The sequence below is a fragment of the Scedosporium apiospermum genome (genome assembly GCF_000732125.1).
Source record: "Scedosporium apiospermum strain IHEM 14462 chromosome Unknown SEQ_SAPIO_0132, whole genome shotgun sequence".
Classification (NCBI taxonomy): domain Eukaryota; kingdom Fungi; phylum Ascomycota; class Sordariomycetes; order Microascales; family Microascaceae; genus Scedosporium; species Scedosporium apiospermum.
In genome coordinates, this window is record NW_015971833.1 from 298,425 (window position 1) to 311,472 (window position 13,048).

General features: G+C 52.2%; 2 protein-coding genes and 1 pseudogene across 2 annotated transcripts; 2 read left to right on the top strand and 1 right to left on the bottom strand.

Annotated features, from left to right (window-relative positions):
* Positions 1–2,081: 2,081 nt before the first annotated feature.
* On the top strand, positions 2,082–4,189 carry SAPIO_CDS8839 (uncharacterized protein; the record flags this gene model as incomplete). Its single annotated transcript, XM_016790383.1, has 4 exons — positions 2,082–2,860; positions 2,923–2,992; positions 3,101–3,322; positions 3,377–4,189. 4 exons carry the CDS (start codon positions 2,082–2,084, stop codon positions 4,187–4,189), a joined length of 1,884 nt encoding a protein of 627 aa, XP_016639686.1.
* Positions 4,190–6,226: 2,037 nt separating this feature from the next.
* On the top strand, positions 6,227–8,110 carry SAPIO_CDS8840 (Cytochrome P450; the record flags this gene model as incomplete). Its single annotated transcript, XM_016790384.1, has 4 exons — positions 6,227–6,695; positions 6,765–7,496; positions 7,556–7,637; positions 7,702–8,110. 4 exons carry the CDS (start codon positions 6,227–6,229, stop codon positions 8,108–8,110), a joined length of 1,692 nt encoding a protein of 563 aa, XP_016639687.1.
* Positions 8,111–8,881: 771 nt separating this feature from the next.
* On the bottom strand, positions 8,882–11,428 carry SAPIO_CDS8841 (annotated as a pseudogene; the record flags this gene model as incomplete).
* Between the last annotated feature and the right edge of the window lie 1,620 nt (positions 11,429–13,048).

A 13,048-nucleotide genomic window follows, 5' to 3' on the forward strand; every position in this document is an offset into this window, starting at 1 on the left:
CAGACTGCAGGAAGTCCATGAGGATTACTTATTATCATCTGTACGAGTTCGTAGTATTGCATCACTGGGCCGGGATTGCGGGGTTGATGTCGCACACACTTGTGAAGTTTCTCGGTCGTGATAATGATTCCCCCGCCTCATAGCCCTGTCCCAGTCTCCCGTCAGCCCAGCCAGCCAGCGCCTGCTCGGGATTCCCTGACTGTGGGTGATAACATCATAAGGCGGCTTAGAGCCTATTTGGGGATCTCTCAGTCTTTATAGCTCGGTTTGTTTTACGTATCACTCCTTTCAATGCCAGAATCAGCCATGTAATGCTTCCGGAAGGGAAAACACGAAACGGGTCCGAGAACTATATAGTGTTTAATACTATTATCTAGGCTGCCGAAGCAACGGAATGAACGCAGGCTAGGATGACCGGAAGGCGTGGAAAAGAGATAAGAAATCAGAGAAAGCAACTATATGGCATGAATTCCCTGAGCCGCCGGTCGCGAGACGGAGCCATAATCCCGCTCTTTTGCATCTCTGCATCTCAAGTTGTCTCCAACTATGAGTTGGGTTCACATGTGAGAGGCGGGCGGGTGGTTAGTTGCTGATGGAGGGGACGCGTAGCTAATGAATTATGGTGTTCGTGCAAATCAATTCAGGGGTCCAGGTTCAAGCAGGCAATATTTCGTTAATCAGCGTCTCAACTCACATTGACCATCCACTACTTCACCGCTTCACCGAGGCATCATGGGCACGTGAATCATAGCCACAACAAATCCCAGGAGACCTTAAACTACGGTCGCAAACCATAGCAAACCTAGTTTGGCAGCGTATATGGAGTAGGAACCTCGATAATACCCAGGACCGGATCCAGTCTTGAGGGCGGTTCGACTGCGATGGAGTCCGATGGTTTTTTCTCGTGGACACTGGCCCACCTGATTCTCGAGAGGTTAAGACACCGACGTATAACTGGGATGGTTCATGCTTCTTAGTTCCCCTTGCTTCTAAGTTGAGCTTTGCCGTATGTGATCTGTCCCTAAGCTATAATTATTTCAGGACCGAAGTATCAGTCAGTCCGATAATCGAAGTCCACTTGCCGCAATATCCTTTCAACCCGGCCAGCAGGGAACGAGGGTATACCAACGAAGAGAAGTTTGGGGAAGAGGAATTTAAATATATGATGGCTGAAAGGATCCGGCAAAAGAGAAGGCACAACCTTAAGCTGTTCCCCACTGAGGAGGCGTTCGTACAGACCTATCCAGGACTTGTCGGCGAGGTGTGATGAGGCTGTGTGAGGACCCAGAGGCGGAACTGCGTGTTGGCGAGAATGGATTGCCGAAGAAGACAGGGCGAATTTCAGTCTAGACCCCAAATATCATCGACCCATGTTGAAACCTATACACTAGTTGGGAGTGTTCTCTAAGACTCCACACGCGATCGGCATCTCTTTTCTAGCCGTCCCGTAATATTTAACATGAAAGCCCAGTTCGGGATCAAAATTGACTTAGCCCAGGGCCGGGGGCCAGCCTGTGATCTTGCCAAGCAAACGGATCCCCGAACCACCCGGTATTCTAGCATTCAATAAACCAAGCCAAGTGCACCTGTGTGTTGAAACATTCATTCGAAAGCCCATTCAATCCACCCGTCACTCTCCCGTTCGCAGTTATTGTAATTCATTATTTACCATCTTTCACGACGGACGGATATGGAGCACTCCCACTCGTTTTGGTCCAGATATGGACCTTCAGCTGATTTCAACGCGATATGACGGCAACCCAACGTTTAGACCTTCATCCTCTTAATGGGGCTCGGGACATTGACGCACTTCGGCGCACGTAGTTGATATGGATACGAGCTGAGGCGTTCCACGAAAAGATTGTGATGAGGATCCGTAAACTATCTACTGGATCCTTCGTACTAGAAAACAAAATCTTAAAGTGCTGCTCATCGTATATAAAATGGATCTTGACCTCGACATTGTCCAACTCCTTTTGATATTCTTCCCAAACATCTCGTAACACTATCCTTTTTAGCCTTACTCTCGCTCGTAAACGGCTCATACAAATATTCTTTCAGCTTCACGCTTGCTCGGCAAGATGCAGCCTAATGGCCCAGTTACCCTCCTGGTCATGATCCTCCCTCTTCTGGGAAACGCAGAGCTCGCCGGCCACGATTCTGCGAAGAACCGACGAGGAGAAATCACTCCCGCCCTAGTCGACCACCCGCGCCGGGAAACGCCTCGGGCCGGGATGGCAGCGGCTATTTGGAACAGCACTTTTGCGATATGCCCAGGAGACGAGTCTTTCTCGTTCAGCTTCACGTGCCGAGGGGAAGGCTGTGACCTACTCTATGATTTCCCGACCACCACTTGTGTCATGAACGGCGACACCTTGTCATGCTCCAACGGCGTGGAATGCAAAGGCACCCCAGATATCGTCTCTACAGCAGAATGGATTATCAGCGATGAGAATGTGTCTTTCAGAGAGCACACCACCTCTGAAGACTGTGAAATATCAATGTCCTCTGCAGATGCCAGTTCTCCTGTTATGGTTGATAAAGATACTTGCGGAGTCTTGGCGGACGGAAATACAGGTGGGCAGACCGATTCTTCTACACCCACTGGTCAGACTATAACCGACTCAACTGGTACCTCAACGGCTGGGCCATCGCAACCCGCTACCATCAGCAGTGCCAGACAGCTGCGTGTCAGTCCGGTTTCAGTCTTTCTGATCGCGTTCATTGTCTTTACGGACCTTGTCTCTGGAACACATGCTATTGATCAATCTACAACCCCAGCCCGGGGAGAACCAGTCTCGATCCCGCGCCCGGAAAAACGCGCTGTTGCGGCGGAAATCGACTGGGCGAAACCATTAAAGTTAAAGACACCATCAACCTGATGGACATTATTTACGAGCTACAAAAGATGTACACCCGCAGAGCCGCCGAGCACATTGACAAGGATAGTCCTATGTGGATCCAAAGGGAAAGCTTCGTCGAAGAACTCAAGGTTAACATCTTTCGATGACGCGCTCTGCAAAGCTGCCGTCGGTAAGCTGCAGAGCCTTACTTGGAAGGACCGTCTTTTCGGTGCGGTCAAGAAAAGGACGAACGACAGGATAGTGGCGGCCCTCATGCAGGGCTCAAAATCCGCAAGACTTACAACCCTGGCAACATTTTTCGCGACGTTTGCGGTCGACCTGCTACTCTACTCGAACTGGGACTTAAGCCGGCGCCTGGACTGAATAAGATCTCGTCCTTGTTTTGCCCGCCCTCGTGTGCTGACAACAGTGATTTCCGGCTAACCGATCCTGGCAATTGCGGCAAATGCGGGATCAAGGTAAAATATCAAGCTCGGAATACTTGAAATGCTAGGGCTGACACACCTTTATAGTGCAAGTCCGGGACATGTATCCACGGGAGCTGCGTCGCCGATGCGTGTGATGCGACTGGCTTATTTCCATACTTCCAGAAATGCGGCGTCGGCATTAACGCAGGAAGCTGTACAGGCGCCAGCGGCAATATGTTCTCCGGGTTCTGTGTCCAATATCAATCTTCTGCGCTTGGACCAAACGGCGAATACTACGAGTCTCATCGGGACTGTGACGTTGGATACGCTTGCGCCAAGCTCCCAACGGGCGAGAGATCTGTGTGTATGGATGCAAGTTCTTGCCTCATCAACAGAGTACCAGATAGCCCTTCCGAGAACGTTCCGCACTTCGATCTAGATGAGAATGGCGATCGGCTGGGACCCCCGCCTCATAGAGTTTGGGTATTTCGCTCTCGGACACCACTCTCCGGCGTTGCCGAAGGCGGGGACCTTGTGTACACTCAGCATGCCGTTACTCTTCACGCCAGGAGTCCAAACTATCTTGTCGTGGATAATGGAGGCAAGATGACGGCCAACACAGGCTGCGTGAAAGTGGTGGATACCTCTCAACCGCTGGATACCGTTGGTGTGGTGAATACTGCTGTGATCGACAAACTGCCCGAAGGCTATAGCTTCTACTTTGGCTATACCTCTGAGGAGTACCTGAACGACGAGGCAAGCGACAGCTGCTGTCTCACCTTCTACAACGATGACGAATGTTCTCCAGGCTCGGCTATTGGAGACGTGAGCGGCTGCGGTATACAGGCCAACGACTTTACAGAAGATGTTCTGAGTTGGAAGGTTGATAAGTGCGAGATGCTGTACAGTGAGATTTAGTCTGAGGTGGATTGGTTATGGCTTTTCGTATGGCAGGACCACGCAGGTATGAGGGTGAAATTAGCCAGGGCAACTTTATTTAATTGGCCTAGGTGAATCTCGCGTCGACTTCTTTCCGCCGCCAGTGGCACCTCAAATCAACCTACAAACCAGTTGGCAGCATCTTTTAAGACACCACTCTCATTCCCGCGCTCTGTAGTGCTATGAAGTAGCTTAATTTCCCGAAATCTAAGTAAAGAGAACCATCAATGTCCTCAGCATGTACCCTAAGGACTGGCTAGATCACAGTATTCCTGGGTTCCTGGGTTAGAACCGCGATCCAAATTCGCGGCGCAGCGAGCTATTTGATTTAGTGTTACCGGATTCTCGGCCATTTCTTCGGAAAGTGAGAGGCCGATCCCCGAGAGCATCCAATGCCCGTGGGGTGTGGGTCCAAACAACGCAATCCAGACGGATCAACGCTACCGCGATTGTCGGACCCGAGCGTCCCAGAGCCACGGATCCCAACGTCAATATGATCTTTGCTATTTCGAACCCCGAGCGGAACCACCTACCCTGCCAACTTAATATTTATCCTCTATCATAAATGACTATATACTCAGTCCTCGTTCTTAAGTTTGCAAAATCCCTTTAGGCCAGTCTTAAACTCCCCATCCACGCCCCATTCCGTGGGACGACATCGAGATGCATTTGAGTCATGCTGTCTCAGTTCCCTAATTAATTCATCTCAATATCCGCAAGACACACAATCCAATAATATCCTTCTCATCTCTACATGCACAATAAGCATTATTGCAGTCCAAGACAGCAATCCCTGTATCTCACCGGACATCCCCACGGGCCACGTCCGTGGTGGCGGCTCCCCAGTCCGCGTCGGGGGATTTCCGCAGAAAATACTCGGGTTGTACATTACGGGCAAGCCATACTTGTGCGCTGTTCAGAGGTGCACATTTGTACTTTATTCCTTGTTTCATTGTTCCCTTTCGATGCAGTATGATTCCAAAAATAGGGATGTGTGCCACCGGAAGGCACCATTCAGCCCTGCTCTGTTTGTGTCCGCCGGCCGGACAACAGGAATTCTCTCACCTTGGACCTTTCGACATTTCATTCCATGCATCAGTTTACTGGCTCGATTTATGTAGTTGAATGAAGACAGAGTGGATCGATTCGTGGCGACTGCGCCGGACAAGATGGGTTCATTCGAGTGAGAGTGGAGGAATTGTCGCATTTTCTATGTGCACACCCAAATCTGTGGAGCAAAACATGCAGAGACGTTCAAACCTGGCAGCAACCTTGGGTCTTGGGTCTCGCAATTTGCCTTTCCAGCAACCCTCCGCTGTGACATCTCGGTCTCGCGATTATACCATCTCCGTCTAGAAGAGTTACAGGAAATCCATCACAGGCGGTATTAATCCCGATGCTTTGCCCTCTGCCTGTATCACTCAGGTAGTAGGAAGTACTACTCGGTCAAGCACCGCACGATTGACTAAAACAACAATCGACTTCTGCCAGAAAAAGCAACGAAACCCGCCGTGGCTCTCGCACGATAAATACCAGACATCATCCCAGAGTGCCGAGGAGATACATCTTCCCCCTTTTGGATGTGTAGTTGGGGAACTTGCGGCCCCTTTCCGTTCTCTCACACAAAGAACGCCAGGTTTGCAGCAGTCAGCTGGGGCTCAGTTCAAGGCTCGGCTTTGAAAACGGACATCCAACCCCGACCTGGACCCCAGAGAACAGAAAACTTTCTCCCTGGAGTAATAATAGATACTCCGTGTCGACTCGTACGATTCGGATCTTTATTTCTTGAGGTACCTGTCTCCGGTCCTCAGCGTCAGGTACTACCCTCGGTACATCTAGCTCGTACATATCTCTCCCGTCCCCGTTCCTAAACCCAGACCTGTTCCCTCCTCTCTTTCTCTTCCCCTTGTAGCTATTCCATTCCATGCATTGCCTGTCAAGTGTCCTCCCTGGCTCCTAAAAACACTTTTTTCGTTCAAGAAAAAGTAAAGGGCTCATCCCCTACCCGCATCCAAAATGGAGGCCTTCACAGAACAACAATCCCCTGTCATCCACCCAAAAAACACCACAGCGGAGGAGGTCCCAACCTCCCAAGGTCTTCCCCTAATCCTCATCTACATCGGCCTCCTCGTCATACCAGGCATCGTCTTCGGCGCCCTCAAGCGTTTCTCCAAACTCGACCGCGGAGACGCAAAGTCCATCAAGGATGGCAAGTTTCCCGGGCCTAAGCAGTATCCCATCATTGGCCGAGTCCACGATCTTCCTCGCTTCGGACTATGGCTCAAGTTTAAGGAGTGGGCCGATGAGTTCGGTCCCATTTACCAAACGAGTATGCTGGGGCAAAAGTTCGTCATCATCTCTGATGAGCAGATGGCGACGGAGCTCCTTGTCAAGAAGGGGAACAACTTTGCTGGGCGACCGCAGATCCGAGCTTTGATCAACCACAAGGCTGGGCCCGTCTACTCGGCCCTCATGGACCGACATGGTAAGTTCAATTGAATCCTACTCCTAAGTAGATCCACGAACTGACGGGGTAACCACTTTCTTCTTCAAGACATGTGGAAGTACCAACGCAAATGGGTGCACTCCGCCATGATCAACGCCCACAGCAACCACTTCTACGGCCACATCGAAAAAGAAGTAAAACGCTTCCTCACCACCCTCGTCCTCGACCCCGAAAAATTCCACACCAACGTCCGCGAGCTCACCGGCCGCATCATGAGCCGCCTCGCCTGGGACGACGCCAGCCAGGGCAAGACCAACGGCGACCAGGCCATCGAGACCCTCACGCAGATGTCCGTGTCGGGCCCCGTCGTCAACACCGTCACGCCGCTGTGGCACATCAGTGACTTTGTGCGGTATAACCCCTGGCGCAAGTTCGAGGTTCAGCGCGAGAGGAATCTCAAGGCTTGGTGGCTTTCGCTGCTGAGAAGTGCTAGGGCTAGGTATTTGCGCGGTGAGCTGCCGGAGGATACTTGGACTTATCGGTACTTTGAGCAGTTGAAGGAGGCTGGGAATACGGAGATCGAAATGAGTCCTACGGACGAGGAGACGGCGAGCTGCATGCTTGGGTTCCAGTGCCTGGTTGGCGTCGTTACCATCTCTGGCCCGATGCAGTTCTTCCTCATGTGTATGGCTCTGCATCCCGAGTGGCTCAAGAAGTGTCAGGAGGAGATTGACCGCGTCTGCGGGGATAGGATTCCCAACATCAACGACTTCCCAGATTTACCCACTGTTCGAGCTTGCCTCAAGGAGACTCTCCGCTGGCGATCCGGTGTCCCTCTCGGTACGTAAAACTTTTCAGCCGAACGACCCTCGTTCCAACAAGCTAACATCATTTTCTAGGTGTCCCCCATCAATGCGAAAAGGACTCCGAATTCATGGGCGTCAAAATCGAAAAAGGCACCATCGTCCTCGCCTGCGAATGGTAACATTCTCCTTCCGTTCACTCACTCACTCCTGTCTCACGCTAATATTTAATCCCGCCCTAGGAACATCAACCGCGTCCCCTCCCAATACCCCGACCCCGAAACCTACCGCCCCGAACGCTGGCTCTCCCCCTCCTGGCCAACCTACCAAGAACCCCTCACCAAATACCCCAACTTCCGCGACGGCAAAGCCATGCACACCTTCGGCTGGGGCCGCCGCACCTGCCTCGGCCAGACCCTCGTCGACGACGAGCTCTTCGTCGCCGGCGCCGGTGTCTGCTGGGGCTTCGACCTCGGACGCAAGGTGTGCGCCTGCACGGGTAAAGTCGTCGAGTTCGATACCCAGGCTACGAATTCGAATGTTATTCTGGAGCCGTTGCCGTTTCCTATTGATATTAGGCCGAGGAGCAATGAGCGGGCCGCGAGGATTTTGGACGAGTATAAGGAGGTTAGGTCTTCCCTCAAGGTCTAGGCTTAGGCTTCGCCTGGAAGCGAGAAGGGCTCCGATTTCGCTCCTTGGCTTGGGATGTCCGTCCCATTGTGGATGGCGGGAGAGTTCTCTGTCATAGTTTTGCCAAATCACATTCATTTAACTGGGCGCTCCTTTTTGGAGATAAGAGAAGGAATATATAATGGGATAGGAGTCTGGAGTTGGTGGGCTTCTGGTGGACTCCTCGGTAGTATCAAGGATCTATCTCGATCACCCTCGAATACACTGACACACCATCTGCGGTGGGGAGCTGCCTGACTTGAGGTTTTCTGTTGATTATTAGACAGCAACTGGTTACCAGGATATAAATTGTTAGAACTTGCACCAGTCCAACACATGTTCTCAATAGGTAACATCGCATGCTCCGGAGCTAGATCGAGGGATAGGTGTCTGTCACACTTTTCGCCAGCTGCCGCTCTGCAGCGACACTTCGCCGCCTCCATCGACTTACTTGCCTACAGAACCACGACAGGTCACGCGCAAACCGACTTGTAGTGTGGCGTGGTTTCTTTTCCTCGCACGAAACACAAAATGCTTCTTCGTTAACAATAATCTATCTATTCGGTCATTACAATCCATGCGCCCCCAGCCCCCCTTTTATCATTGCCGGGGCTGGACTGAAGAAAAACAGTCAAAACCTGCCTAACGCCTAATCCTTGGTTCTATCCATGTTCAAGCGCAAATAACGATGCAAGAGTCTAGACAGAAGAAAAATAAACTCGAAAGAGAAAAAAAAAAAAAATCCGAAAAGTCCTAGACAATCTCGGAAGTCGACCCTGGGGGTGGCGGCGGAGGTGGCCTTGACCCCTGCCTGTGGCGTCCCCACAATCGCCTTCCGGTGCCGTTGCTGTGGACCGTGCCCGTCCGATCTAACGTCGGGCTTGCCAACGAGTTGATGTCGTTGCTGCGTCTTTCGTGGACGCTATCGCGAAGCGAACGGCCTCGGTTCACATTGGACTCTCTGCGGTTGGAATAAACGTCTTGGAAGTCGGTATACGGCTCCTCCGACAGTTCTGCCACCCGTGGTCCGGTGCGCAGCCGTGTAAGCCCCGTCGCCGTCGACATCTTTCGCCCAAGCTCCTCCATTCCCAATCCGCCGTACGGATGTGGTTGGTGGGAAGGTTGGTGGTCTGCGGTGTCAATGCGGCCATTGGTGTTGGTGTGATTGTCATGTCCGCTGTAAGCGGGCGGGGCCATACCCTGCCAGTACATGGGGTACTCGCGGCTACCACCAGGCTCGTTCCTGTACGGTCCCTGGATGCCAACCTCCAGCATCTGTCGCATCAATTCCGTCGCGAACCTATTGTGTCGCGACAATCGCAACAGCTCGTTCTGGTAACTACTCTTGTGGAAGAAGATGAAGTTCATCGTCGCCGACCGCAACTCATCGAGTGTCCTAACCTCGGTCAATATGCGCGCGTGATAATCTCTCTTGTTCTCCAGGCAGAACTCCAGCATCCTCGCCTTGAGATCTTCGATTTGCTCCTCCGTCGTTCCGAACCGAATCTTGAGCTCGATCGGGTCAGCCAATCCATTGCTCCGGCGATGGTTGAGAATGAAGAGAGCATTAAGGGTCGAGTTCGGTGCCTGCACAATGTGGCCCTCCATCTTCTTGAATTCCGTGTAGAGGAGCGAAATAGCAGTGACGTAGTAGTCGTCGCCGCGACCCAGAGCTCCAGTGTTGCCGTACACGGTAACGCGGTCTCCAACATCGAAGGGATGCTTGACGAAAACGAAAATGATGGACTGGAGGAACTCTTGTGCCGTAGCCTGGAGCATCCACGCGAGACCGAGAAGTGTGGCGCCGGCCGAACCCAATGCGGCGGCAGCCGAGCCCGAAATTATCGAGATAAAGACAATGGCGGCAATCACAAAGCTGATAAACATGAAGACATTATCCAGCTTCTTAATGACGGAGTCCAGATCCTTTATCGACGCGGCGATAGCCTTGCGCTCGAGGTGGATCTCGTTGCAGACTCCCTCAAATTCGTCCATCGAAATATCCCCATTCAAGTCCCTATCAAAGATGGCGAAGGCATTATCGGCTTCCTCGGGATCGGGAAACACGAGCTGCATGTCCTCGAGCAAGACATTTTCCCGGTGTTCGGCTCGCAAGGCGCGGTAGATGATTCGCGCAAGGACGTGTGCTGACTTGGATTCGCGGAGGAGCTCTTGAACTACTTTCCGAGGGTGGTTGACATGGACCTTTCTGCCGATGAAGTCTCTGCCCAGCTTGTTGGCGAAGACTCCAACCTTGAACCAAGCTTGCCGGGCATTCGCCGAAAAGGCCTGCATCGGAGTTCGAGCACCGCTACCCGGCTCTGTATCCTCCAGATCGGGCATCTTGTTCTTCGAATACTCATACAGCCTCGCGAGCACTTGAATGGCTGCCTTGTTGTTTTCTTGGCGGTTCGCGTAGGTTCGCTGATGGAAGGAAGTGGCAATCCATTGAATGAGGATTTTCTCGACAAAGTTGAGAGCGGCAAGCACGAAGAGAGCGATGATGATCTTGTTGACGACCTTAACCCATACGAGATCGGGTAGCGGGCTACCGTCCGGCATCGGGACCCTGTGCTTATTCAGGGTTGGTTGGAAGGAGACGAGGACAGCCAGCATCCATAAGAACAGGGACGTGTGCAGCTCGAGGCGGCGTCCAATGTCCTTCCACTTCTTAGGAGTGTTGGACGCGAACATGACGGCGAAGCCGTTGAAGAGCCATGGCATGATGCTTGTAATCATGCGTGTGACCCACAGCGTGCACCAGACTATTTCCAACCAGATTCCGAACCACATTAGATACACGCCGCCCTCTCCGCCGACGGCATTCGAACCTGGCGATACAAAATGGCCGATGAGGACGGGGGTGAGGAGGATCGCGGCGCCTGGAAGAAGGTAAAGGAAGTAACGAACGAAGCGAGGAAACTTCTTAAGGGACAGCCAGAAACGGTAGACGGGCGAATCGCCCTTCTTAGGCTCGTTTCGTGTCCGAGTCTCGGGAGGCGCGAAGCTATCGTCAACATCATCGGATTCCTGAGTTCGAAGCTTGGTTCCGAGCTTGGATCCGAGCTTGGTTCCTTTAATCGTCAATTCGTGTTCGCGGGTGGAGACTAGTCTCTCTGCTCGCTGAAGCTCTACTTCATCGAAAAGCAGGGTATCTTGATCGCGGGTACCGACAGGCGAGACCGGCCCATTCCCGTTCTGGGGAGGGAGAAAGGTTGTGGCGGGTGTCGATGGGTACTTTTCGTTGAAGGGATTTTCAGGAATATCGGATGGGTGATGGTGGTGCCCTGGCGGATGCATATTGAAACGAGACGGGTTGGCACAGCCCGGCGCGGCACGGACGAAGGCGTGATAATAGTCGGATTTCGAGTCGGCTGCCGTTCAAGGGGTTCCGGGTGAGGATATGTGCAACCTCGCGGGTAACAAAGCAATGGAAGCTATCCAGTAGCCGGCCTCTTCTTGGGAATTGTTTAAGCCATCAGGGGAATGATACAAAGGCTGGGGATTTGGAGACCGGGTGTCTGCAACTTCTCGAGGCAGAAGACTAATTGCCCAGTATTGGTCGGAATGGACGGGACAAGCCTTGCTCGAGACTGATGGGATAGAGCCGGAGAATGGAAAAGAGGGCAGAAAGCCTCAAAAGATATGCAGATGGCTATCGGTACCAGAGACGAATGTCGGAGCGATGCTGTTCGATTAATGATTTGATGATGCGGAATGCAATGATGCTCGGTGTTCGTTCAGAATACGATACAGTCTCCTTTCGATTAGGGTGGATTGGTTTGGTATCGAAGCGAGGTCAGAGAGAAGGGAATCAGGAGAGAACACGACTTGGCGTGACTCGACTCGGCGGCAGGGAGAGGCCAGGAATGAGTGGTCTTGACGGAAGTAACAACTGGGGAGTGAGTTAAAAGTTTGAGGGTAATGGAAGGAGAGACTTTTCCAGGGACCTGGCCTCGAAGGAGGAAGGAAGGAAGGTTAAAAAGGTACAGGTACGTAGACAATGCTTTAATAATCCCAAGGAGCGGACCTGTCTGTTGCTCCTTCCTGGTCTTATTTGAGGGATATCAAAGACGCTTCTCCAATTCAAATGTCTAATAGCAACAGCGGAACTCTGTAGAGTGGGGGCGTTCCTGGATTCGATTCGAGGAGGGGGTGAGAGGAGCACTGCAGAATGTTCGCCGAACCGGTTAGATAAGAACGGGCGGCGGCATCCCGGGTTGACTGCTTCTTTTACCACGGGCGTAACGGTGGGGCTTTACGGCTCGGGACAGGGACAGGTACGTCAAGGATTCTACTAGTAGTTTACACTATATCTACAAGATACGTGTCTAGGGACCTAGAGCTTGATGAGCATGGCAAGTAACCCGTTGTGTCGATGGTGCGATGTGACGCACCAAAACCTGGACACGGAGGTAGTTCGGGTTGATAAAAACAGATGGTGCAGTCCTCGTCTGCAATTGGCTACTGCGTGGGCCCGCTGGTGGAGGGGAGAGGGACGGTAAGAAGGTCTGGGAAAGCTCTGGCGGTACGGAGCAATGATTGATGGAGTCATTGATAGGAGGTGGGAAGCAGGGGACCTGGCGTTAACGGGTGTGCTCACAATTGCAACATTTGGTCCATTGTTGTTCACATGTAGCTAGGATACATGCACAATTGATCCTCACGAGTCGCCCAGGGCCCACGGCCTTGAGACGCTCTAGTGGATGATGGTTGCGTGGATAATGGTGGGCAGCAGCAGTCGACGGCTCCACCGAACCACTCGATTGCAACGAGTAAGAGGACTCGGAGGTGGTCGAAGTACCTCAACGTCGGAGAATCCATGTGGATGAGAATCCGAACGGAGGCAAGGGCAGTGGCGATAACAGAATTTTTTGTCATGTCCAACTGGGAAGGTACCTCGTACTGGCATGTTAGTTA